Source organism: Ixodes scapularis, unplaced genomic scaffold, assembly GCF_016920785.2.
Source record: "Ixodes scapularis isolate PalLabHiFi unplaced genomic scaffold, ASM1692078v2 PGA_scaffold6__148_contigs__length_123643588, whole genome shotgun sequence".
In the NCBI taxonomy this organism is placed as follows: domain Eukaryota; kingdom Metazoa; phylum Arthropoda; class Arachnida; order Ixodida; family Ixodidae; genus Ixodes; species Ixodes scapularis.
In genome coordinates, this window is record NW_024609881.1 from 49,511,549 (window position 1) to 49,539,041 (window position 27,493).

Sequence of the window (27,493 nt, forward strand, 5' to 3'; positions counted from 1 at the left end):
ATATAGAAAAATGACGGCCGACGATGCTCTGGAGTACGTAAAGCTCTATGGCGCCAGAAATCGAAAACGGGCGAAAATGGGCCCCATCTTCCCATCGACATTTTCAGAAAATCCCTTATAACTTCTGAATAGGATGTTGGTTCGCGATGAAACTTTGGCATCTGGTTTGGACCTCTAGCGCTACCTTTAGGCGGAGAATGGGCTTTGGGCGAGGCTTAGTTTATTTTTGCGGTGAAGAAAACACGTAATTTGTTTCTCGTGGCACCGTGCAGTGGCAACTTAGAAGACGTCCACTCTACATTAGAAATGGGATTGAAAAAGATATATGAAATATATGCAACAGTTCTGGGAGGAATATCGAACTCTGTCCTTCAGAGAGTTCAGTTGGTGGACTAAAGTCACCAGATCCGATGACTTCAGGGTGCGTGATGTTGCTGCCGAACTTGCAATATCAATGGAAGAGAGGATGCTTATTATTCAGCGCAGAGTGGCGTGGCGGGTGCCTCGGCTGCGGGCTTAACCGTTTCAGAGACGATCGAGAAAGTGGCATGGTTCGAAGAAAGTTTGGCACCCGGGAGTCAGTTTGTGGTCAGGGGGCCCCGGCTTCGAGCAACCTTCTGCGTCATGGAGCAGACACCATGGTGTCCCGTACCTCTGACCCCTGGACGGTTCGGCGCCGTGACGACAGAAGGACCTGTGACACGGCGACGCCATGACTGGTTCAAGCTTGGCCGTTCATGCCTCTAACCACTCCGGGTGCTACCCCGCTCTTGAAGCGCTTCTCCCTTTCTCTTTCGTAGTCAGGGATCGATCGTGACAGTGCTCTTTGGCCGCTCATCACTCATCTATTTCTGAATACTTTATTTAATGAGTGGTTTTATTTGAGAAGTAATATAATGGTTTATCTTGCGGCATAACTTACATTTTGTTTTATCTTGTGTGTGTGTATTTATCGCGTTGAAATAACTTTACACTGGCTTAACACAACAACAAGAAATATATAACAACAACACAGAGGTTTCGCCACCTATCCGGGTGGCATCATCTGGATGAAATGGCCCAGTGGTGGTTAGAGTCAAAAACCAGCCAACTGGTTGGTGGTTGGGCGGTTGTTTTGAAGAGTAAAAAGCACACCTGTAAACCTGCTGCATTGGGTTCACTAGAACTCGAAGCAGCTAAATGAAGGTAAATATTTCAAGGGCAATTGAACAGTACGCAACTGTTGTAGCATCGAATTGACTAGAACTCGAAAATGCCGAATGAAGGTAATTTGAATCAAAATTGAACAGTATGCAACTGTTGTAGCATCAAATTAACTAGAACTTGAAACTGCTAAATAAATGTAGTACTATTTAATAGAGATTGAACGTACGTTGCACCAAATATTTTGCATCAAACTGATAGAACATATGAAAGTAGCATTTAAGCTCATTTTGAGCAACCTTTTGGAAAAAATATTCTGTCTAATGAAAGATTTCAAACCTAAAGGAATATTTACAAGTCATAAACTGAAGCTAGACAAAAGTGCGATTGAAGTGCTTGCGAGAGGCCCTTGCACACATTTTCTCCTCTCTTTGAGCTTCTTTTATTAGAGGCTGAGACGATGATGCAGCTAAAAAAACTACAAGACGAATGAAAGCGTTCTGGTCATGTTATAAGAATAAATTGAAAGCAAAATAGGACGAAGACAGAAAAAAATATCCCTCCAACTGGTTGCGTACACATGTATGAACAACATGCGGCAGATGCTACGGTTGCGGTAGTGACTTAATTGAAGAAAGACGACAGGGCGGTAAGCGAGAGAAAGAGGGGGGGGGGGGGAGGGGGAGTGAAAAGGAGACGACCCAGAGGAAGGGAAACTGAGTGCAGATATTTAAAGAGACCATAAAATGATTTTCAACTTCTTCCTCCTTAGCTTCAATCCTCAAGTCAGAAGCGAAATGAGAAATCAACATTGTAAAACCCGCAACATAAGACAAAAAGGATAAGAAAAAAAGGGGAAAACACAGCCACAGAACTCAAGCTCAGCTGAACATTTATTCCCTCAGCCTCGCTTATAAGGACAAGAAACCACCATCCCTCGGCGAGAAATCAAATAGTCGTGGCGGCACCGAAAGTGATGACTCCAAGCTTCCACCGATGATAAGTGGCGTCGACGGCACTCATGCGGAAGCCGGGTTCGGCTGACGTACTTGCACCGCGGATGTATCGCAGTGAAAAGGCGCAGAGATTTTGAAGGAAAGGAGGTACGAAATAGTCCGCTATCTTTTCAAATTTTCGCAGCGAAAAACTGGCTTCAGGATTCCTACGCTCTGGCAGTAGTTTTATTTTGGCGCACTAAACGAATGCGATTAGTAAAATCTCAATTTATCCCAGCCAAAAATTCATTTCATTGTCCCTTTAACTCTTCTCCTCCCAAGTAGGTTGTAGCTGCGGACGAGATATGCTATTCGGGGTCAGGATTGCTGGCAGAGGGGGTTTAATATTCCCCAGATAATGACTAGTTAAAAAAAAATGTAGAGAGACAACTGAAGCTTTCACCAGGTGCCATTTTTCGGAGAACCTTGAATCCTTGTCTCAGCTTGTTTTACACCGCAGTTGTATGTAAAATGTTTTTTTTAATTTTTCTAAAATATATATGCGTTCTCGGGCAATTCCTATATTAAAAGAAGACGCAAACGGTGAATTCGTCGGATTTATCGTTCTCAAGTTATGGAGCGTTGAAGCGGCCAAGGTGGAAACTGACGTTTTACCAGCTTAGGGGGGTGGCATATTTCACTCCACCCCTTTTCCCTACTTTTTACCTACTTTTTACGCTACATGAAAATGACTTTTTGGAAACGCTCGGGACATACGCTTTTTTATGCTAATTAAGCGTGTAGATCATAAGATCATTATTTTTTTGTCCTAATTGTGAAGCCGCCTCTCTGCGACGATGTTTGACGAAGTTCAGCAAGATGTGCTGTGTGACCTAATCAACATATGTTTATGATCTTTACATCACCGTAAAGTTCCAATTAAGCTCTTTCTTTTGAGTATAATTTAAATATTTTTGACAAGCATTTAAGGCGCGACATGTGCCTGAAAACCTAATATCTTGAGGAACTAGCAACTTTGGAGTCGATATTGTAAAAAAACACACCTTTTATTTCTTTTATTTTTTATTCATAGTTAGGTATTATAGTAGTCTAAAAGGAACTACCAAGATCATTTGTAATATATTGTTCGTATGGCCGCTATTAAGACTCGAATCTCGTGCGATGAGCGTTTTGGACGGGACTTTGCACAGGCGTTTTGCAGAGCAGAACTCTGGCCTATATGTAGGGTTTTCTACTTATCGTTAGTAGTTATCTCGATATCCAATCATAAACTGAAATTTGGAATAGTGCATTTCAAAAAGGTTTAGAAGTGTGTATCCACGAGTGCGGGCACAGCGTTTACTTCTTCCCAATTCAGCGAAATGCAGATCGTTAGAGAAATTCTCTGGGGACTTTTGCTTACGGCTTTCAGTTTGAAATACCAAACTTGATATGCAATTGTCATCTTTCTTATGTCAAACAGATATTTGGTACATTTACATACTGTATGTACGATTTAGTACCTGACGCCAAGGAAGTACGGCTTATTTTGTGCACATACGGAATCTTTCGTAAAGTAGCGAGCATTTCGTAGCGTGTAAGGCTTCAAATGTGTTAGTCATGTGTATAGGCTTAATTTTTGAAGTTTTGTTTTGGATCCTTCAGATTTATTTATTATTGTTTGCGTAAACTTTCTCATTTTTATAGAGCGCGTTTGTTCTTAAGTGTACAATATTTCAGGTACACACGTCGTTTCTCGTTTTCTTTTTATTTAGCAAGAAAAGTACTATACTACTTATCCATGGCTTGTCTTTGCCTCCCTTGGAAACAACACTCTTAAAAGGATCGACTGCATCATCCAAAAAGTTGATCTTATTTCTAAAAAAAAGATTTCAGATATTTTCAATACTACATTCGTAGGTGAGATCTCAAACTCATTTCGATATTACTGAAAACATATTTATATTTTCCTCGGCTGTAAAAAAAAATACTGGGTGCATCCGTCCCTGGTTTCGTATATGTTGGTCATGCATACAACCACAACCTCATGGTCACTAATCCCCAGAAAGCCAGAGAGCGATGACATCAGTTCGCGCCTGTTAGTAAAAAGTTCTAGAGTACTTGCCATCGTTTAGCCCATTCTAGTCGGGAATAATACGTACTAATATAGATCTCAGCTTGAAATAAAATTAAGTAACCGTTTGGATATGCTAGATGTTTTTCTGTAACGTGTTCGCGATCCGTCCACTTCACATCCGGAAAATTGGTCACCACCGTGCACCAGGTGGCTAATGGCTATGCCTGGCAAAATGTTAAAAATAAAATAAACATTACGCTCTTACTAGAACAAAGTGGTCTAGAGAGAGAGCCCACAGTGATAAATTGTCCGATCTGCAAGGAAATCTTACGTAATACTGATTCGCAATTCAAGTTACTAAACTAGACTGCGAAATGTTGCAGACTGTCGTGAACTAGCAAAAACACTCCACCACCATGCACATTAACGACTTATTTTTCGCGGGCTCAATATTTCGCAAATTAGGCCAAAGCTGAAGTTTTGGACTAATTCGCTGTTTCTCATTTTCGCGACAGCGGTGGGATCTCAATATAGGTTCCAGTGTGCTTACATTTTACCGGAATTGTTCGCGAGACCTATTGTTCGCGAAATGTAGGCGATTCGGGTAGTCCACGACAATATCATGTCCTCGCGAAAATTAAATCGTTTACAGTAATCCGAGGAAAACACTTCAGCGTTGTCCAAAGGCCCTTTTAGTCAGGATTTCGAGCCTATGACAACACTGTATTTAGTTAAAGTAATAAGATCGGCAAAGTCATCCGCTTTATTCCTCACACTACGGCAGATAACAAACGCGATGATACCTTCGCGCGCTGTTCTTACCGCGCGTTCAGCTTGAAACAGTGATTGCTAAGGACGTTTTTCTTTTTGCGCACACTCTAAAAAAAGTCTGTGTGTCTACTTTCAAGCACAACACTCGGAGAGCCAATCAGCGCAACTTACGGAGTCTGCTCAGCCAATGACGATGCCGAAACGTATGTTTACACCAAAAAAACGCAGTCTGAGTTGTGACATTAACCAATGCAAAACGTCACGCTTGCGTTGCTTAATGTCACAACTCAGGCTGCGTTTTTTGCTCAAAACATATGTTTCGGCATTGTCATTCGCTGAGCTGCCTTCGTAAGTTGCGCTGATTGGCTCTCCGAGTGTTGTGCGTGGAAGCAGACGCATAGACTTTTTCTAGAGTGTATTCTTCGGCGTTATCGTAACAGTAAATCTTATTTCTGATGTATAGCTTAATAAACCGCAACTCAAACAACTTTTGAAAGGACTTTTCATATTCTAGAATCCGTTTACGTCCGTATCTAATATCACCTAGAAAATCTTCACCAACTGAGAAGCCACTTTCTTTATCTGTGTACTATCCTTTGGATAGTACACAGATATTGTTTACCTATGAAAGATGGAAACTTAAAATGCTTAATGATAACTGACCTTTGCCTTTCTGGTTGTGGGCAGCCTAGTCTTTGCGCGCGTTGAATGTCGTTCGCCGCTACGGTCAGGCCAAGTTTATTTCTAAAAAGTTGGAGCACTTTATCTTCCAGTGTAGATTACGACTGATTTAGTTTGCCTGTTATATTCTAGAAGAGAATATTCGTTCTTCTCTACCTGTTTTCCAGGTCGTTCTAGCTGTTTGTAACAAACCGAAGCAACCTGAGCAAACAGTCTCGTCGAGTTTATGCCGACTTTGTAAAGGTAATAAAATTTCCGTTTCCATTGACTCGAATTTTTCTGTGTCGGTTCATCAGTTTATCTATGAAAAAATTGTTGAAGCCCAAAGAGCACTCGAAAGCACCTTGAAAATGCTTGAATAACTTAACAAGTGTAAATGTGTTTTCTGATAGATTACTATAAGCCCGCGAAGATTTTTGTTTATGCTTGGAGCGTTTATGATTGTTCATCCTAATCCTCTAAATCTAATATGAATGAGCGAGTAAAATCTAAAGGCGCAAGTAAAACGCCTTCGTCATGATCATTTATTTATCCGTAGTTGCATATGTGGCTATGACAGAATTGGGAAGGAGTTGCCGGGCATATTATTACACGGGGTGTTTGATATTAATTATATCAAATTTATATTTAAAACACCGTAAAATTGTAACAAATGAAGTTTCTGAGATGCGTTATTCGGCCAGGGAAACATAACTTAAGTGACAATTGTCACGATACCTCGAATAATTTAATTAACTTAGGTTTGTTAATCAACCTTTTGATTAGCAAAAATGATCATACGGTCTCAATTAGAAACTTGCTGTGCGTTATCCAAAACTACCAAATCGGTCAATTTATGAAAGATTTAAAGTACGTGAGGGTTCCCTGATGTCCCCACTCCTGCTACAGGTCAAACGCTGACTGAAAGCGCGAATTATAAGATCATTATTCGTTTTTTTCGCACCGTTGTTTGCCCCTGTATCACATGAGGTAATTTACTGACTTATGGGATTTGTATGACGCTTAGCATGTATCTAATTGGAACCATACGTTAGTTTGCTCTCACGAATTAAAAGTTATTTAAGAACTACTAGTAAATTATCGTACCTATCGTCGCGACCAGCCCCCTATATGTCTCCCGAGCCGTAGAACTCATCTCAGAAAATGCACCAATGTAGGTTTATCGGACCTTTTCTCTCTCTCTCTCTCTCTCTCTCCCTCTCTTTATATATATATCTCTTTTTTAATGAAATTAAACGCCCTGAATAGACCCGCACAAAAAATATAAAATAAGGCATTCAAGCGTTCTAGTATGAAACGCAAAACAATGCTACACGAAATAAATAATCTGGGCAATCAAAGTTCTGATTTTATTAACCATCTGGTGGGCTTTGTTTTCTCTTAGAACAATTTCTTGCCCCCCGTCAGTTCAAAGCACCGCTTCTTCTTTGTCCTGAAAAAGAAAACCCAGTTCGTCAGTGCGCAAGGGTAACATCGCTCTAAAATGAGAGGAGATTGGGTAAAACGTGCCCTCGAGGCTTACTTGTAAAAAACGAGTGCTTTCCAGCAATCATCGGAGAAAAAGACTATTTAAACTTGGGCAGTTTGATCATTTGGCCCCACGTTCCAGGGGATAAAGTCAAGCTTCAGTGTGTTTGCCGCATGGTGGCGCCAGTCGCGTTCTCCTGCGGGAGCGATGGTCGCGTCCCGCAATACTTTGAGGCCGAAATTTGAGACTGCCGCGTTACTCTGCTCCTCAAATGGAGCACATACAGTTACGCTACACTCTTCTCCCACCCCCCAGGAAGAAAAAAAAAGAAAACAATTTACTTCTGTTTGTGACCGTTTAGAAGGAGGATTGTACGAGGTAAAAAAATTATAGATAACCTGTTCCCTCAAAAACACAGAACAGTTGGTAGTTTCGAGAGCTCTTTCTGAGGGCGATTTACTCGCCTGGTGATTTTAGCCTGGATGAAGGGGTACCAGGTGAGCCACAGCGCAATACCACTTCACAGTTCGAAAAAACGCGAAGTCTCGACTAGCGAGCATCTCAATATAGATGCGCAGCCATTGCCATACATTCTTTTTGAACAGTGAGCTCCACCTAGTAGCTGCTGAGTCAGCTATCCGAGGGCGCCAGTGGTATGACACGTGCTTTGATCACGTGATGGACACGAGGGCTGCGTCAGCGTTCGGCGTGAACTCGGCTCAGCTCCCATGGAAAACGAGTGGGGCTGGGAAATTGGTCTGTTATGCGATACAATTAATCCGGTAATGATTTAATAGCGATAACATTTTAACCGGTTGATCGCTTGAGGTTTGCCAGTTAGAAATTCCCGATAGAAATCAGAAAATTATCGCAATGCTACAGCATTTGTGTAATTTAGAAGGCATTCTTACTTTTACATTCCAACGTAGAACACTTTAGCATTGTTTATAAATGTTTTCCAGGGTGATTACTAAATAGAGTGTGGTGTCAAAATATTTTATTTTTATTTTTTCCTGTAAAGCTTTTATTTGTAAATGAGGCTACAAGCTGTGTCATTATTGACGTGGAAAAATATATTGAGAATAAATATATGTTTTCGCTTTCGTAAAGCTTGCTGCACTTCATCATTACCGCAACAGGACAGGTTATATCCACTTTAGGGGTTACTGTGTCCTTCTCCCCAGCGTAGGCCTTTTTCGAGGTTGGTCAACGCTGCCCACTTCAGTGGCCCGGCATCTCGGTAAGAGAAGACGAGGTCGTCAACAGCGGCTCACACAGGCGCGCGTTTAAAGTGTGTATATAGATTTGACACCTTTTTTTGCGATATCATGCCCGCTTGTAGAAGTATCCAATTAATCGACTTATTAATCAAGTAAAGTGTAGCTACTAATCGCGTTAAAATTTTAATTCGGTGTCCAGCACCAAAAATGAGTATGTGGCACCGTTCGGCAAGGACTCGCGTCCAAACGCACTCTTCCTGCCCACCCCAAAAATGGCGACCGCCAATATTGCTTGAATGGATTTCAGAAAAGTGTCTATTCTGGCATTAGCCGGTAAGAACGGCGAAGAGGCAATAACGAGACGAGAAGCGCTAAAACACTGAGCCATGCCCTGCCTTCCGGTGACATCCGGAAGTTAGTGGGGAACTGTAGTAGACCGCTTCCGCAGCCCGCTAAGCACCCGGATAGCGCTCCGTAATCCGCCACAAGACCTTGAACTATGCAGACAATGCTGGCGGCGCGCATGCGCAGCTGCGACGTTTTCTTCGGGGATACATTAGCGGAGGAGAAAAACGGTGTACTACAATTCCCTGAGGGCATAAATATATAGTGAAATGTGATATTTATTTCCTTAAAAGACGCCCCAATGCTCGTTAAACCAGTTATCCAGATCAAAGCGAAACTCCGCGACGAATTTCGCAAGTATGTACGGGTGGTCGTGCCGTGACGTCATATCAGCCATGGTGACGTCAGAGTCGCGGGCGTTGACGTATTCCCGGTTTCGATCGACATGGTGAACGGTGCGTACAAAAATCCTCGTCGAAGAATTTAGCTTCTTTTAATGTCGTAAATCCTGTCTGTCTTTGAAGGAACTTGTTCTAGAGAGACGGCAGTCAAGAGCTCTCGTGGCTTTCCTCCCATGATGGTACGTCAGTGCTTCCGTTGTTGCCCAAGGAAATCGCTGGGCCGTTCAATGCCAAAGCAGACCCAGTGATTTTTTCATGCCTTGTATATGTGCGAAAAAAAAATCATTTGGATAAAGAAGCCTCAGCACTCCAAGAAATTATTTTTTTCTCTGTGAAAAAAAAATAATTTTATTTTTGATTATATCATGCTTTAGTTGTCTAGGATTTGCAAAAAACGCAAGTAGATAAAAAAACATTGTGAAAACAAGGTTAAGTTTGGCGCCTTATTACTTAATAGCATCTTCAATCTTTAACTTAACCGAACCCCTGGATTGAAACGGGTGTGTACCGCCAACGATGTGAAATAGATTTTTTTTTTTTGTCCCATCACCCAGTGCAACACAAGAAATCAGTAGCGCGATCGTTTGTACGCAGATCGAATACCGTGCCCTCTAACGAACTTCATGGCGCAAATGAGATGACTCATTTACAGGAAGCTTTTAAGAAACGTCACTCTTCAAAGCGTTTTGTCGACGAGGTCAACAACCAAATGAAACAACATGTGCAACCGTGCGAAAGGGAAAGAGATAAAAATGTAGTGTGCATCCCTTATGCCAAAGGAGTCTCCGAACTTCTCAGTCGATCTTTGAGGCCCCTTGGTATTCGAACTTTTTACAAGCTATACAGAACTATTGGAAATTCCATTTCCAAACCAAAGGACCCAACTCCGGCGACCGTCCAGAGAGGCGTTATCTACAAGATCTCCTGCAGTGATTGCCCAGCGTCCTACATTGGTGAAACCGGTCGGAGGAGACAGACCAGACTCAAAGAACACAAGCGTGACGTCACGTACGCCTCCCACGCAACGCGACTGAAGACTGAACTAGTGGACCATGCGTGGACAATGGGTCATTCTTTTGACTTTGCGGCCGCGACGACCTTGGCGAGGGAGGACAGATGGGAGCCCCGGAAACTCCTAGAACCGTGGTTTGTCCGCAAGGACACATCCGTGTGTAACAAAAGCCACGGCCCTGTCCACGAAGCTTATACAGACATTCCTGATAAATAGCGTTGACTTGAGGCATGAACCTTGTATTCGCTTTGTAACTGCTGAAGATGTCTGCAGCGTGGGAGGCGAAACGGCTAATGAAATTGTTTTTTCCTGTCGTGTCAAGTCGGTGGTCTTATTTTAATTATGTATTTCATAAACTGCGGTGGAATGCCATCTAGACGCTGCGCTTCGAAACGTACGTATCCCATAGAATACAGTGTAGGGGGGCTAAGCTCGCCTCCTGCGGGAATCTCTCCGATGACACGTCACGAGGGAGGGGAGGAGCTTCTTTTGACTCCTCCCCGGCGAGTTTCCCACTCCCCCTCTTACATTTCCGACCCCCCCGGCGGCGGCGAGTTCCCCAGCGTAGCTCTGATTTTTCCCTACGCTCCGCAGTGAAGGGCTCTTATTTTAATTAAATCGGGGGATCGGTGGCCGAGTGGTCTAGCGCACACCAGCTCGGAGCACGTCGAGCGAAAGGTCCGTTGCAGAACCCAGGATGCTGGGTTCAATCCCCACCCCTGCCCGTTTCGATGTTAATGAGCATCGTACCGGCGTGCAGTCGTGTAACACTACTGCGGGATGGACGTTAAGACCCTGCAGGCTAGCGGTTGTACGGCACTGCATGGCTAAATTTCTCATCTACAGCTGGGAGAATCTTCTCCGTCGAGGCAGACCAAGTTTTAGGCAGAACAAACATACATACAGCCCAATTTTTTTTATTTAAATCTTAAATGACAAATAAGAATAGGTAACAGCAGGGATGTAATTATACAAACATTGCTTGGATGTGGGCTAGTTGCCTAGACGTTGTGATAGTTTGCTGTGCCACGTAGATGCAAGAAAAACGCTCTCGATAAAGATATAAACTAAAGCAGAGTATAGACGAAAAACAACATACAGGAATGGCGCAGACTAACAACTGTGTAATTTCTTCCTCATCTCATCACACCGCCATACAGCCACAATATTTTTTTTTTTTTTCAGAATAGGGTGCACGTGGAGCGAAAGCTCGCGCTGCAGAACCCAGGATCGTAAATTCACCCCCACCCCTGCCCTTTTCGATGTTGATGAGCATCGTACCGGCATGCGGTCGTGTATCACTACTACGTGGTGCACGTTAAAGATCCTAGGCTAGCAGTCATACTGCACTGGCTAAATTGCTTATCTACAGTAGGTGACAATGTCGCAATGTTCTGGCATGTTCTCCTGCTGTATAAACAACTAACGGCCAATTTGTTTGTCAAAATACGGTGTGGAAGAAGAGAGATGAGAAAGAAATTACACAGTTGTTAGTCTGCGCCATTTATGCATATTGCTTTTTTTCTATCATCTGTTTTATTTTGAATTTTATCAAGTGCATTTATCTTGCATCTACGCAGCACAGCAACCCATCAAAACAATTGTAAAAGCCTGTAGGTAATGGTAAATTGCGTTCCTGGTTGCAGATCGCCGTAAAAACACATTTGATTCTAGGATTCACTTTGTAGAATTTGGATGTAGGATTCACGAAGGGGGCGACGGTTCATTCACGGCCCCATCACCTCAAGCCCGGTTCGCCACTCAGTTCATCGCACAGCCACCTTACCGCGTCTTTCGAGAGGCGATAGTGTTCTTGAAAATGAACGTCGTTCATGTCAAACACATTGGCGTGGTTTAAATACCTACGCCGACGGCAAAACACGAACGAAAACGCTGCCATTTTGGACGCGTCTCCCTGATCTCCCGCCCAACTCGCCCAAACTCGCCTAGGTCGGAGCCGGCAAGCTTTTCCCAACCGCGGCGGCTTCTGCCACGTCACAATGACGTCACCGCATCTCGCCGCGAGTTCCGAATATGCAACTCTCCGACCGTCTCAAACCCTCCGTTTTACGTCACGATCTAGGGAGTGTCGGCGCGTGTCGTCATGCACGGCGCCGACCAATCGCGGCGGTCGGCGAGTTTGGCAGAGAACTCGCCTCGATCTCGCCGCGCCGAGCTTAGCCCCCCAGTTACCATAGCAGCCGCCTGGAGCTAATCTAATAACTTTGGCCAAAGCGCTGCAGTACGTATTCCCTAACTCGGGAAGCAGACGATGCAGGCCTGCGTTCTTCGGAATGCAGTTACCGGCAGTAGTGCAAAATTAAGACGCCGGTATTATTACGTAACGCAAAGAAGATACGGGTGCATGAAAGTGAGGACAACGTCCGCATGAAGTGAATAAAACATGCTTTCATGGGAGAATTAAAGTCCTTGCGGCGGCGTCTCACACCGTTGACGCCTCGCTGGCGAACGCCGGCGTGCGTCGTCTACGAGGCGGGCGCTTGCAGGCGTGGTCGCAGAACGTACTATTAAAAAAAAAAAAAGAAATATTCTCCACTATCTCAGAAAGAACTTTTCTAAATTTGTGATATGTTGAACAGATGAGCTGGTTTTAACTTGTGGCTATTTCGACAGTTACGGGAACCGCTTCCCAGATTGCTTTTTCCGGCTCTCAATTGATATTGTCTTTTCTCCATAAACGGGTCATTTATAAATTTAAATAAAAGTTAACAAAACGAGGCTTTAGAAATTTAATACGAGCAATTTATTCATTACTCTTAAGACAACAAAAGATTTATATTGTAGCTCACACCAAAATTCAAATTTACTTAAAAGAGTAAAGAAATCTGATAGTCTCTATTTTTTGGAGCTCTTATTTGAACTCAATATGGCGTTTTTGAATGTTTGATAAGATAGGTAATTTTATTAAGTAATTAGGCGCTCACCTGCACTAGTGTGGTACGCAACCGCTTTTTAAAATGTTTCTTTTTTTTAAACTACATTGGTTTTCTGCGAATTCCCGAAATTTAGAAATTGATACATACAAAGAAAATAATCTTGGGCACAAAAAAAAATATATTTTCTTGGAATTCAGCGGCTTCATTATCCAAAGTATTTTCTTCGTACATATTCCAGACATAAAAAAATTGCCGCTTCTCCTCTGTCATGGAATATCCCCGTGTGTGTTTTGCGGGCGCGATTTGAGAATTTGGGCTCTATCTAAAATTAAATTACTGCGTGTGTGACGCAAAAATTAAAAATTAGGACATCGTGCGAATGATATTTCTAAAAGCAAGGGCACTATAATTTTTACTGTTTTGTGAAACACGAGATTTTACCGGACAATCCTTTAAGTTGTTAGTGACAATAGAACCAATGTACTGCAAATATATAAAAAAATATACCGTGTTTTCCGCGCCATAAGTCACTGTCATGTTCTTAATGTTATTCGTCGTCTTCTTATTATTATTTCCCATGCATTTTTTAAAACAAACTTACATCTATTTTGTATTTACATGACTATAGATTTTTACTGCGGAAATTTGCCACGGTATTATATTCCTCATGCGAATCGTTGACGAGTGTATTCAAACTTGCTTTCGGTTACACATATACCGCGATTATGTTACACACGTTCGAGCTATTCACTGCAGTTTCGTTGCGCCGGCCGTACAAATCTATAAATTGGTGCGAATTATTCGTAAGGTAAATTTATAGACCAAAAAAAAATTGGTACATAGGATGAGGGAAGTGGTCTTACATCAGACAGCCTTTCGCCTGGTCTTGAAGACAATACGAAAAATAGTGCGGTGGTTTGCCACGACCCATCACGTATCCGTGGTCCTTCCCTTTGCATCGGAGCCTTTTCTTCCCCTTTGTGGAATACCAAGGACAATATCCTTCGTGAGTCATTCCAAGCCTGAAACGTTTGTTGGATACGTTTGTTGTTAGACGAACAGGAAAAAAAACAAGATATCGCAGGATCAAGGTGTATTTACTCTCTACGATTGGTCTCATCGGTGACGACAAACGCACGAAGAGGACGAGCGCCATGGCCATGCGCTTTTGGCGCTGGTTGATTGGCCCCACCAGATACTATGCGCACCGCAAGTTCGTCTGCTTCCTGAACAGGGGTTGCGGTGACGTCACAACGACGCCGAGCTCTGATTGGTTCTTGATTGGAAGGATTGTGGGTAGACCTCAACGCTAGATTCCTCAAGGGTTACCCACTGATTTGTTTTTCCATCAGCCAATAAGAGATCGGCGTTCTGCACATCACCGCAACCCCTGTGTCAAGAAACAGACGAAGTTGCGCTTCGCATAGCGTCGGCTGCGGTCGCATTTAGAGTGAAACGAGGTATAAATAGAATCAGAAAGATATTTCATCAGAACCACATTTTTCGCAAATATCTCAAGATTGCGTTCAATTATAAAGCTATTAGGAAAGGAAAAACCCGCAAACACCACTATAAGCATTGAAACGGGGTTAGAGGGGTAAATATTTCACCTGGCTTTACTTTGTTATTTATTGACAAGTAGCAATCATTCGATGGTTACGAATTTGCACTCTGATCAAATGATCATATAGTTTTAGAAGGAATTAAAGTTAGGCGCTTCGTGGTATGATAGTTTAGACAGCAAAATCTCACGGTAAACGTAGGCTTTCACTCGTAGGCAGCCATGCCTTAAAATTTGTTCTGGTCACCCTGAATGGAAAATGTTTTGTATGAGCCAGGCTGGCAAAGCAAAAATGTTTTGCCAAGCTGGCAGCTGCTTGAAGGTTTGACTGCAAGACAATCTTCACACTCCGGTAGCAAAGCGGTGGCTCCCAGAGGCCTTGTAACTGCGCACGTCTGTACTTTCTTTTGACCTAAATCAAAGCACACCTGACGTCGCAAGCAGATCGCCCATTCACGCAGCGGCGAAAGAGCAACACCGCGGCGTTTGCCTTCTTTCTGAGTGTTCCCCATCCATGTGGCAACTGACTATGAGTGCATGCCTCAATTAGGGTTCTCTGCTTTTGAATTTTTTGATACATAGCAATAAACCGCGAAAATTAAACACCCAAGTTGAATTTGTCAATATAAAAAAAAAATATACTACAAGCATCACGCGTAAAGGAAATATTTATATACGGCTTCATTTTGCGCTGACCGGCAACACAGCGCAATGTAGAGCCCCCGAAGCTTCTTCGTGCTTGGGAGCCACACATATTTATTTATTTATTTATTTATTTATTTACCCTCAAGGTACAGAGTACATTTTAGAGGGGAGTGAGCAAACAATAAATAAACGTAATTAATCAACCAAGGGTGCTGTTAATAAGTGATTGCTTAAAGAGTGAAATATCATTAATATCTGCAATAGAAGCGGGAAGGTGGTTCCAGTCAGTCGATGTGCGAGGTATGAACGAGGTGCTGAATTTGAAGGTGTTAAAATTAGGTATGCCTACCTTGTGAATATGGTCGAGACGGGATGAACGGTAAGAGGGCTCGAGCATTAGTTTCAAACGGAGAGATGGGATGTGATGATAAATTTTGTGAAACAGGCATAAACGAGCTGTTTTGCGCCGAGACGACAAACTGGGAAGTGACAAAGTTAATTTCATTGATGTTACACTGGCTGTCCGATGATAGTTAGATAAGATGAAACGAACGGCTCGGTTTTGTGTAGCTTCTAATCTGCTGATAAGACCTTGGTGACCAGGGTCCCATATGGATGACGCATATTCTAATTTAGGACGGACTAAGGACTTGTATAAGGTTAGTTTAAGAGAAGAAGGGGCTTGAAAAAAGTTTCGTTTTATGTAACCCAACGTGCGGTTAGCATTACTTACAACATATTCGACGTGTGTATTCCAGGTAAGGTCAGAGGTTATATGGACTCCAAGGTATTTATAACATGTAACAGACTCAAGGGATTTATTGTTAATGCTATAAGTAGGACATAAACTGTTAGAGCGGGATACTCTCATTGACTTACATTTATTAGTGTTAAGTTCCATTTGCCAAGAGTTGCACCAGAGAGCTATGACGTCAAGATCAGATTGCAAATGAATTACATCAGAATGGTCAGTTATATTGCGGAAAAGGACACAGTCGTCAGCGAACAAGCAGATCGGCGAGGAAATATTAGTTACAAGATCATTAATATAAATTAGAAACAACAGGGGACCAATTACAGAACCTTGCGGTACACGGGAATCGACAGGCACCAAATGAGAATTATTATTATTTACGTTGACGAACTGGACCCGATGAGATAGAAAGGCGATAATCCAATCAAGCACATAAGATCAATGTTTAGAGTGCGAAGCTTATGGATTAGTAGCTTATGGGATACTTTATCGAAGGCTTTTGAAAAATCTAAGAAAACACAGTCAGTGCTAGAGCCGTTATCAAGGAAGGAGTGGAGCTCATGAGTGAAAGACAATAATTGAGTATCGCATGAAAATGGCCTTCTGAAGCCATGTTGAGCGGATGAGAAGAAACTATTTGATTCAAGGAAAGACACTAAATGGGAGCAGATGATATGTTCGAGGACTTTACAAGGAACACTCGTTAGAGAGATGAAACGGTAGTTGAATGGGTCATGGCTGTCACCTGATTTATGCAACGGTACCACCTTTCCTGTCTTCCAATCATCAGGTATGGACCCTGACTCAAGTGATTGGGAGATTAGCTTAGAAAGAATGATGGGCGAATACATTTTAGTGCTTTCTAGAAATTTAGAGTTAATACCGTCAACACCTGCGGCTGATGAACACTTCAACACATCTATTACCTTAGATACTCCTATGACATCAATGAAGATAGGGTCCATTGGTAAAAAATTCCGAGAAGTTAGAGGAGGCACATAAGTGTTACTAAGAGCTGAGAATGATCTAACAAAGACATCATTCAACACAGTAGCACACTGGGCAGGTTCCACAATTATCCCATCAGAAGAAGTAAGAGATATATTTTTGGTTACGCTATTGCTGACAATATTCCAAAATCGTTTAGGGTTATTAAGAAGCATGGATGGAAGCGTATGGTTAAAGAAAATTTGTTTTGCGTTTTTTACTGTGTTGGCATACTCGTCAGCAATATCGTGATAGGCCTGCCAACGCAATTCAGATAAAACGTGTTTAGCGGCACGGAACAATCTTCTCTTTTTGTTGGACAGTCTCTTCAGCTTTCTATTGTACCAGGGTGCGTCAGCATGGTGGCGAATATTAACAGATGGAATATAGTTTACAGTCAAAGAATCTACAATAGTTTTAAACAGACTCCAATTCGTCTCGAGAGAGCGATTCTGAAACCCTTCTAAATATTCATCAAGAAATTTACACAGCTTTTGGTTAATTGTAGTGAAATCTGCCGCCTTGTAATCTCGAATAGATTTGAATATTGGTAGTGATGGCCCTTTAGGTATGTTAAGAATAAAGTGAAGTACGTGATGGTCACTGATACAAGGCATGCATGATATTGAAGAAACAACGTCTGGGTGAGTGGCAAGGATCAGATCTAAAACGGATGACGATGTTGCTGTAACTCTGGTAGGAGCTTCGACAAGTTGAACCAAGTTATAATCAGAACATAATGTAACAAACTCACTAGCATCAGTGCTAAAGGGGTATAAAGAAATGCCGTCATCAGACCATTTAATATTTTGATAATTAAAATCACCCATTAGGATTATGGGTGAACCTGGGAAACGCACATTAATCTGATTGAGACAGTCATGTAATACATTAGAAAATTCAGAGTATTTGGTTGGAGGGCGGTAACAAACACCAAGAATCCACTTCTTGTAATTAATGGAGACACATACCCAAATTATCTCTAGAGAACAGGCTACCGGTATAAGGGCGGAAGAGAGAGTATTAGTTATTGCCAGCAAAACGCCACCACCTGAGGTACCACATCTATCAGCTCTAAAAATATTATAGCCTTTTTGGCACAGGAAAAGCTCATTGTCACCAATTTTAGCTGAAAGCCAAGTTTCGGTTAACGCCACAATATCAGCATCACAGGAGTCAATAACCAAGCTCAGATCGTCACGATTACGAATTAAGCTTCTGATATTAGTAAGAAGAACAGAAAGATTTGAGCCAAGGTTTCGAGACCCATCTCCCCTCGGGGAATGTTATGGTATTGGCTGTGCCGTTCCCGAACTGTTCAGCGTTTGAGCTCGGTTAGGAGCGCGATGAACAGTTTTAACGGGCAATTCATAAACGCAATCATTAACCGAATTGTAGCAAAAACATTTACCGTTCACAAAAAGCTTATTATAGCGCAGTTTAAAAACCGCACCCTGGCGTTTACCGTATTCCAGCAATTGCCTTCTAGCCAAGCGAGTATCGGGGCAAAAATCTTCGGCGATCGAGAAATGCGCGTTTTTGAGACCTGAACGACAGGAGAGAACTTGTTCTTTAATCTTGAAGGATTCAAATTTTACTATTAAAGGACGACATTTACCATCAACAAAAGGGCCTAACCTGTGGGCACGAGCTATCTGCTCATGCGATATGTTAACATTCAAGTGAGTTGATAAAAGAGACAATACTTTTTCTTCGGCCTGCGTCCATGACTCGTTAGCTGCGTCATCGACACCATGAAAAAGCAGGTTGTATCTACGTGACCGGTCTTCCAAATCATTTAGCCTATAATTAAATTGTAGGCTATCTTTTTCAATCCGCTCAAATGTCTGATGCGCCCCGACAAGTTCGCGATGCATATCATCGAAGATAGCAGTTCTCGATTCTAAGACCGTCACTCTTTGAATGAGATTAGTGACGGAAAGCTGAAGGGACTCGTGGTTTGCTTTTAAATCGTTAATGGAAGACAGGACAGCATTTTGGCCTTCTTCAAACTTTAGAGAACGAGCGTTAAGATCGTGCAAAAGACGAAGCATTTCACTGAACTGCTTAGCCTGCTGGTCACTCATGGGACCAGGGTTCTGCTCAACGTCACCGCACAGAACCAACAACAATATTCGAAAAGACTCGACACAAGCTTCAGGGCGTGGAAGCACGACATTGCAAAGGAAGTTCGACTTAAATTGCGGGTCAGAGTCCCGTTTACTAACCTGAGGCAGAAGAACGAAAAAACTTAGGTGCTGCATCGCTGCCGTGCACCCACGCCCACTGGCCGATTGCAACGATGAATCGGGTCTTATAGGGGATGAACTTGACGACGCCGATGACCATGCCGTTACCGATGCTTCCGGCAGAACGAGGGATGGCTTGATGTAGGTTAATCCTGGATGTGAAGCGGCGCAACCCGGCTCGTAGAAACCGGAGGCGAGGGGACGATCAGTTGCTTCAGCAGGGAAGATGCGATGAACGCGCTGCTGACACCCACTTTCCAGAACCATCCATCCAAAAACCTGAGGCAGAAAAACGAAAAAACTTAGGTGCTGCATCGCTGCCGTGCGCCCACGCCCACTGGCCGATTGCAACGATGAATCGGGTCTTATAGGGGATGAACTTGACGACGCCGATGACCATGCCGTTACCGATGCTTCCGGCAGAACGAGGGATGGCTTGATGTAGGTTAATCCTGGATGTGAAGCGGCGCAACCCGGCTCGTAGAAACCGGAGGCGAGGGGACGATCAGTTGCTTCAGCAGGGAAGATGCGATGAACGCGCTGCTGACACCCACTTTCCAGAACCATCCATCCAAAAACCTGAGGCAGAAGAACGAAAAAACTTAGGTGCTGCATCGCTGCCGTGCACCCACGCCCACTCGTATTATCTCTCGTTTTATTTTCTTATCGGCAAGGAAACGTTTTTTAAATCATTCGGGTCACGCGAATGTCACCCGTAATTTGGGGAATCCCATGCTCGTGTCCCATTCTCGTCAACTCCCTTTCTCTGACATTGGAAGTTGATACCGGAAAACACCGAAATGGAGGGAAAATTAATTCCCCCCCCCCCCCCCCGGCCCAAACAAAACAGAGCCCCGAGTTCGATAAAAAAAGATACTACGAAAGCATGAAGCCCTATTTACAAAGCGCAACCCTGTAGAGTAGTAAAGATTTCTTCACAGACTGAGGTGGTCTTCGACATTCTGCAGAATCGGGGTAACCTCAAAGGTATCCCTACATCTGCCTTTGTTTACGCCTTTAATTAGTCTGCTAAAGCCACCACTCTTATGTTGTGTCCCCAATTTTAAGCTCGTCTTCTATTGACGTTTACGTTTGGCAAATTTTTGGAACTTAAAACCTCTTTCACAGCAATGTTGGAGGTACTTTTGCAGGGTTAGTATGTTCGGAACAAAATTCTGTGTAGCGGACAAAATTTGGCAACTTTTGTTGCGCCAACCTGGTAAACTCCCCGTTTCAGGTTTGTGCTTGGGTAGATGGACGGTACCAGGAAACGCTTTTTCTGATTTCCGGTAAAGACCGTTCCGCAATGCTGATGAACAGCATCTGACACTCTTTCCCCATTAGTTTGCATGCAGACGCTCAGTTGTTAGCGTCATTTTTTGTAATGATCAAGGGCACAAGCATAGCGAGTGACTCTGTCGACTACATGACTGAGTATGACAGGCCATGCATTTTGGAAGCTTAAGCTAAGATTTTATTTATTTGTTTGTTTTTTGGTACCGCTTGGCAGCATTTTCCAGAACTATTTTGCCTCCCGACGAGCCAGCGTTCCGTGCACTGACTCGTTTTAACTCGAAAGACCGGTTTGTAGAAACATCAACTACCTACCGATGTTCTTTTATGTTACCGATTGCTCTGGCTGGCACAGTCGATCAGGGCACAAAACAAATTCGAGCGAGCCTGAAAACATTGCTTCAGGAAATAACAAAAATCTAGAACCTATCCACTTCACGTGAAGATAGAGGGCCAGCGACGCTGTTATCTTTACAACAACTTTACGACAACTTTAAGGCAACTATACGACCTAGTTACGATTTAACTTATAAATGTCGTATATTGCCTTGGACGACCTCTCGAACGACCTGAGGGACGACGTCTAAGAGGACCTCGAGGGCGATTCCTAGAGGACCACGTCTAGGACGACTTCTACGACGACCTTGATGGCGATTTCTAGAAGACCGCGTTTAGGAAGAGCTGAAGGACGCTTTCAAGGACGACTTCTAGGGCGACCTCGAGGACGAAGCCCAGAGGACGACGTCTAGGACGACCTCAAAGATGACTTTAAGGACGACCTCGAGGATGACGTTTAAATGAACGTCAAGGAAGACTTATAGGACGACCTCGAGGACGACGTTTACAAGAACCTCAAGGAACACTTATAGGACGACCTCGAGGACGATGCTTAGAGACAAGGGATGAGTACCTCACTATCTAATGATGCCAAGGAAGGCATTATTAGAATATTACTCACGCTGGTTGTCCCTTCTTTTTATTTTTACTTATTCATACTTGCCATCACCAATAAGGAGTTTTTCTGTTAACATCGGCGCACGCATTTTCTCCCAGATCCTAGCGCATAACAACTTCGGTATAAATGACATAGAGCGAAAGTTTACCAACATGGCGCCTGCCGAGATTTCTGTCAGGAAGTACGTCACGTGAAACCGTCCTCTACGAGACTGACACGCTAGACAGTTCTTCATTTCTGCAATAGTTCATATTCCTGCCAGCCACTGCGCCGTTAAATTCGAAGTATTCGATCAACAATGGTCATATACTCACAAGTGTCCCAGTTCGTGAGCTATGATCCTGGCCTCGTCTGGTCCAGGTGGGCCGAATTTCACCGTTGTAGTGGCGACGGGATTCTTCTTGCATACGTGGCAGTAATGTGAGCATCCTGAAAAAAAAGACGGGCTTCACAACCAGAGGAGAAGAGACATGGCAATCGGAGGGCATGCTTCGCACACTTGCGTTTGGTTCCTCCCATCAACTGCACTACGACAATATCAGCTGGAAAACAAGGCGTACACCTCTCCCAGAACCATACTTAAATGTCATGACTGGTGCAAACACGCATCGCCACCTAAACCGCGTCAGCGTCGCCGCCGGCGCGACTTTCAGCGTCTCACGACAGGTGAGACGCTATGAGGAGCGCAAGATTGTCTGATTCTTGTGGCAAGGGGTGTGGTGACATCAGAACGCCGAGTTCTGATTGGCTCTTATTGAAGGATAGTGTGTAGACCTTAAGGCGGCTTGCTTTGAGTTTTATCCACTATCCCTCAATGAGACCCAATGAGAGCTCGGCGTTCTGATGCCACCACAACCCTTGCCACAAGAAGCAGACGAACTTGCGCTCCGCATAGCACGCGGAGACGCCAAGCCGCATGCCCGTCTGCCACTTTGCGCCGTACTCTTGCCATGCATCAGCATGGTTTTCGCTTGGTACGGTTTGGGCATCCGATAACAGGCCCTTTCACTGGTATCGACGACGAGCTCTTGTAACCACATAGGACGAGAAAACACCGCCTGTCTAGATTTGAGAATGCCTCCAATTTGTCGATCGGGGTCATATGGCTTGTGGATCGCGTTACCAATACGTGCTACGAGGAGGTGACACAAGCGTTGATCGGCTGCGAGCGTTGAGACGCACCTTCGAGCCTTCCCACGCCCCGCGGCAACGCCACACATGCGCACTGGGAACCAGTTGCCGCTGGAGCCGTCCGTCATTGATGTGAAAGTGCTCTCTGTGGTAATACACAAACTCAGCTCTGTTACGCCACAACGCGGTAGTGGCGTCGGGCGCACTTCCGGTCTGAGGCTGTGGGCGGAAGTCGCCATGCGGTACGTGCATTCCTGTGCTGTTTTGTAAAAACAAAAAACATACAAAAGCTGGCCTTCTTGTCGAAACGCCGCGACTGTGGCTGTACCAAAAGAGTCGGGAAAGGTTTGAAGGTCAGTTTTGCTGTGTTTTCTCCCTGCTCGGTTCGTCGTAGAACGTGGATAGGTGACGTGAAAAATAAAAATTAGAGGCCGTCTGACCACGATTGCTTGTGCAGGAAGCACCTTGGGATGAATTCACGGATACTTGTGGTTGTCAGATATATTTGCATTGCTCCAATATGAACGCGGGAAAACCGTCAAGTTGTACGGACCACCGGCCGGACTACGGTCAGTGCATCTTCAAGTTCAAACGGTCGCCTGATCATTCGAGCTGTCGTTTGCTCTTTCAAACGTTGCTGCTAGTTGTCTGCTCGTTCGAACGACAACCGCGCGTATACCAAACAGTGACTCGGTACTTCCGATAAGAAGTCAGTGCAGGTCTCAAAAAGACTTTTAAATTTAATGGTTGGTTGGTGTGAGTAGGCTCGGCGTAAACAGTAATGTTGATCATTATTACCAGTGGCCATCACCGACTTGTTAAGCTCGATTTCCTCAGTCTGATCCTGCTTGCGATCTTCCGTATCGACTGTCAATCATTGAAGCTACGGTTCACGCTTTATGTAGCCCAAGCGGCGTCACAACAGAAAACAGCGAGCAGAATCTCATCACGCTGTTAGCGTCCATTATGCGGCATTCAGGCGAATGAATCGCCGCACGTCATATTGTTTGCGGGGTGTTTTGGGGCGTAACGAGCCTCATCGTCTTTCGCTCACGCCACTAAGGAAGTCGTAAAATCAACATTTTAAACTCGAAGAAAGATAGCGAGGACTCAAGCCGACGCCGCCAACAAAACATAGCATTGGTTTGTTGATCCGGGGCTCAGCGCTTCCTGCACTCACTCCACCGCGCGTGCGCGGCGCTGGTGACGCACCACCAGGGGCGCTCCGGTTTGTTTGTAAACATGAGTTGGTGCACAGTTGCTTGGTTTTTTTTTTTTAAATCTTGTCTCTCTAGAGAACTTACTGGCACGCTGTCGCCATCAATGAGGTGGTCCTTTAGCTGCATTTCACCGGACTAAATGTTTCACAGCATTTGCGATATTACATGTTCATACTATCTACGAGAAATGGTGGTTAATATTATTGTGAATGTTTTTTCTAGCCCGTGGTGAAATAACGACGAGTGAAAGAACAAGTAAATGTACGGAAATCTTCGATTGTGCCACAGCTATCCGATAGGTGGTGCCCGTGTATTCCCTCGTCGTTAGCGATTACAAGACTGCACAACAAACTTCAAACCAAACGCAAGTGTGTGAAACCCACTTTACGTCAACGGCGTTCGCGCAGAAGTGAATGGCGAGAAATGGATGAGATGCTCGCATTACAAAAACGGCATTCACACAATATGCTTCACGCGCAAATTAGCACCCCTTAAAGGGGCCCTGCAATCATATCTAAGCGTCTACCATTTTTGCGGTTTCCACGTCTCTTGGGGTTCTGGCAAGCGAGCGGGCATGGAGAGAGTAACTAAATATCAGTGCGTCATAATTTAATCGGACGACGCGGAAACCTCCTTCACCGACGGAAGCGACCCACGGTACCGAAAGCGCGCAAAATGTGACGTCTTTGGTCCTGGGCTTACTACTGGTCGGAGCCGCTAAAAGCTTCTTTTTAGTCGGAAAACAAAATATGAGTGACGCAAACCGTTTCAATTATAAAAGTAGTTGTTGTTCAGTATTTTAGATCAGAAAAGAAACGAATGCAGTGTATTAAGTACGGAAACGAGAAATTACCCTTCGACATACCCGCCACCAAGCGGTGGAAAAGGTGGCGCATACTAGAAAAGAGTAGTGGGATCAGGCGCCTATACGGAAAGGTCCCGGATGTACGCGGTGGTGCTGCGGTCGTTTATGGACTGGAGGCTCCGACCGCCTCGGAGCGTTCCGAAGACCTTCGGCGAGAAGCTTTGCCTTGCGGTTTGGACGTTTCGCGGTATGGCAGCGCGAAGTGGCTCCCATCCTGAACTGATCTTTACCCCGTGTTTGCTGTCGTTTGTGGCCAATAAGGTGTCATGCCGAATTAGTGTTTAATCGCGCAGCAAATACGATGAGCGCCGCTCTGGTCGCCCGCTACATACAGCCTATCCAGAACATGCTTTAGTGGCGCCCTCTCGCGCCGTCAACACGGAGTGCGGCAGCCGGTGAGCGCTCGCTATGCTCACTACCCCTCCTCTAGTTCATGGCCACTTAAGCAACCAAGGACGTCATGAAGGAGGTTATTTTTTGCTTGTGTTTGTAATTTTAATTTGCCTATAACTTTTAAAATAAAGCGAATTTCGAGAAAAGAAAAGTTTCATTAATTACAACGTTCAGTGCGCTCAGGTTCGGTGCAAATTAAAAACCAGTAGAAAGTCCTTGCATGGCCCTTTTAAGTGCACATGTTTCTTTGTGATGTGCATATTTCAATATTTCCAATAAAATTACTCCTAACCGAATCTAGATTCTATTAATTTTTTATTTATTTTTTATTTTTTACGGTGGTTTATGTATCACCCATGATACCAGCCGATTAGTGGTTTGTGATTGTCGTCAATAGTATTATTTTGAGCTAGACAGATTTCCAGCTTGTCTAGGTGAGATTCAATTGAGTAATGAAAACGTGCACATACCCTGTTCAGTTCTTTTCGGGATCGGGAGCCTGAAAGTAAAGACAGAAAGCGTGGTACAGACGCAGAGCAAACAAATGCCATCAGGGTAGCGTGATTCCTGAGTGATTCAAAGCTGATCCATGAAAACGGTGCATAAAATATGAACATGACTGCTGTGTGTGCAGTGCGTTTTCATTTTGTGCCACAAATATTCATTCATAGAAGTCACAGTAGAAAGCGGCGAAAGATTTTTTCCAAAGATAATAGTACTCTCCACAATCCTTCCACCTATTTTGGGGAGAGTAGCGGACCTCAAACTTTTGACGAGTCATATATAGAGTCTTTTTCTCCTCAAGTAATACAATATTATAATCAAAAAGATTTTTCTAACAAAGAGTAATTGTAATTGCGGTCGGTTACTTTTGTCGGGTAACGTGCACGAGACTGCTGACAAGACGCCCGCCACACATGCACTCGTTCTTTGCTTTCCTTCGTGCTTCGTCTCTGCGAGCACGCTCGAGGCCGAAGCGTTATCGAATGTAGAGCTGGAAGAGGGGCCCTACCGTATCTCCTCCCTGCCACTTTCATCCTCTCAGTGACATCATAGTGTTCACTATTTCTAAATGGGCTCCAATCATCTTGCTGTGGTGCCGACGATCAGACATAACAGCATAAAGCAAACGGCGTACTCGGAGATTGGTGGGTTTCTTGTCGGCTCCATCCCGTTCGCGCATGAAAGGACATTGTGGCACTGTTTCCTTTTTTTTTTTTTCTTTTAGCCAAATGTAAAAAAAAAAGAGAAAAAAAAATATATATATAAGCTTTCTGGATTTAGCCACTGTGTAATTTACCTCGTAAGTCGGTCCGAGTGGTACAGAAAAAGCGTTGGCTCGTGCTTAAAAACGTGTGAAACGTTGGGAGAGAGACGCGCATCTGTCTGAATTCTCGGCGATTGCCGTTCAGCGCTCTCAACCGCCATCCTCAAACGAAACGATGAACTGTAGCACGCCAAAACGCAAATTGAAACCGAAGCCAAAAACGAAAGCCGTTTACAACTCCCTGTAACGCCTAATTAGGGCGCAGCTCTTGAGGAGGAGGTGGGAAGGCTACTGAGGGGAGGGTATACTCCCTCCTCCCTCCTCCTCACCTCCTCATCCTTCCTGCTACTCCTCCCTCCGAGCGGCGTCGCCGTAACCTCACGAGGGTCACGTGACCTCCCGAGCGTCACGTGACGTCACCGGGGTCACGTGATCCCTGCGAGGTCACGTTACGATGACGTCATCATGATGACGTCCTCGTCATCGTCATGACGTCAGCAGTGACATCCCCAGTGATGCCACTGGTGACGTCACCATCACCGATGACGCCTTCGTCACTGATGAAGTCTTCGTCGTCGTCACTGATGACGTCATCAGTGACGTCAGCAGTGACGTCACCTGTCTTATAATGCACCGCGCGGCTACGCCGACGGCGACGGCGACGCCGCTCAAGCCGGAACTGGGCGCCTAAGAGCTGCACTCTCAAATTTTGCCGAAATCACCGCTATCGCTACTCAGATTTTCGACAAAATGCGCCAGTATTTAGCGCAGTGGTTCCGACTCAGCGAAGGATGGTAATTCCAACCTCGCAACGCTCCGCACGCTGTTGTGTTCGGAGAGCCACCAGTCAGTTCTCCAGGGCGTCGGCGGTTTCGGATGCATCCAGCACAGCTAGCTTCGATCGCCGCCTACGGTGCGCATACGGTTCTCAACGAAGAGCCAATCCTTCCTCCCGAGTGTCGGCGGTTCCGTGGAAACAGCATCGCCGCTGCGCCTCGGTTTTACGTTGTCGCGTAAGTTGTGCCCCGCCACGGCCGCTCGATCCCCTCCTCTCCCGCTCGCGCGACGCGTCCTTGGAAGCGTGCCGGCAGGCTCTTCCTCTTGTAAGAGGGAAAGTGTAGGTGACGAAAGAGGGAACGGGGCAAAAGATCACGGCGGGAACCGCGCATCGGCCTCACGAAACCAGTCCAGTCATAACCCCGACTATTCAAATCAAAGACGAC

The 27,493-nt window shown here is 44.5% G+C and overlaps 1 protein-coding gene across 1 annotated transcript in view; it reads right to left on the reverse strand.

Moving 5' to 3' along the window:
• Positions 1-6,987: 6,987 nt before the first annotated feature.
• LOC8023799 (venom metalloproteinase antarease-like TtrivMP_A) overlaps positions 6,988-27,493 on the reverse strand; it is a 51,794-nt gene continuing 31,288 nt past the window's right edge. The window contains exons 10-12 of the mRNA XM_040206403.3: positions 21,709-21,840; positions 13,814-13,972; positions 6,988-7,039 (exon numbers count right to left, since the gene is read on the reverse strand). Of these exons, the coding sequence (XP_040062337.2) occupies positions 6,988-7,039; positions 13,814-13,972; positions 21,709-21,840 (343 nt within the window). The remainder of the gene's footprint in view (positions 7,040-13,813; positions 13,973-21,708; positions 21,841-27,493) is intronic.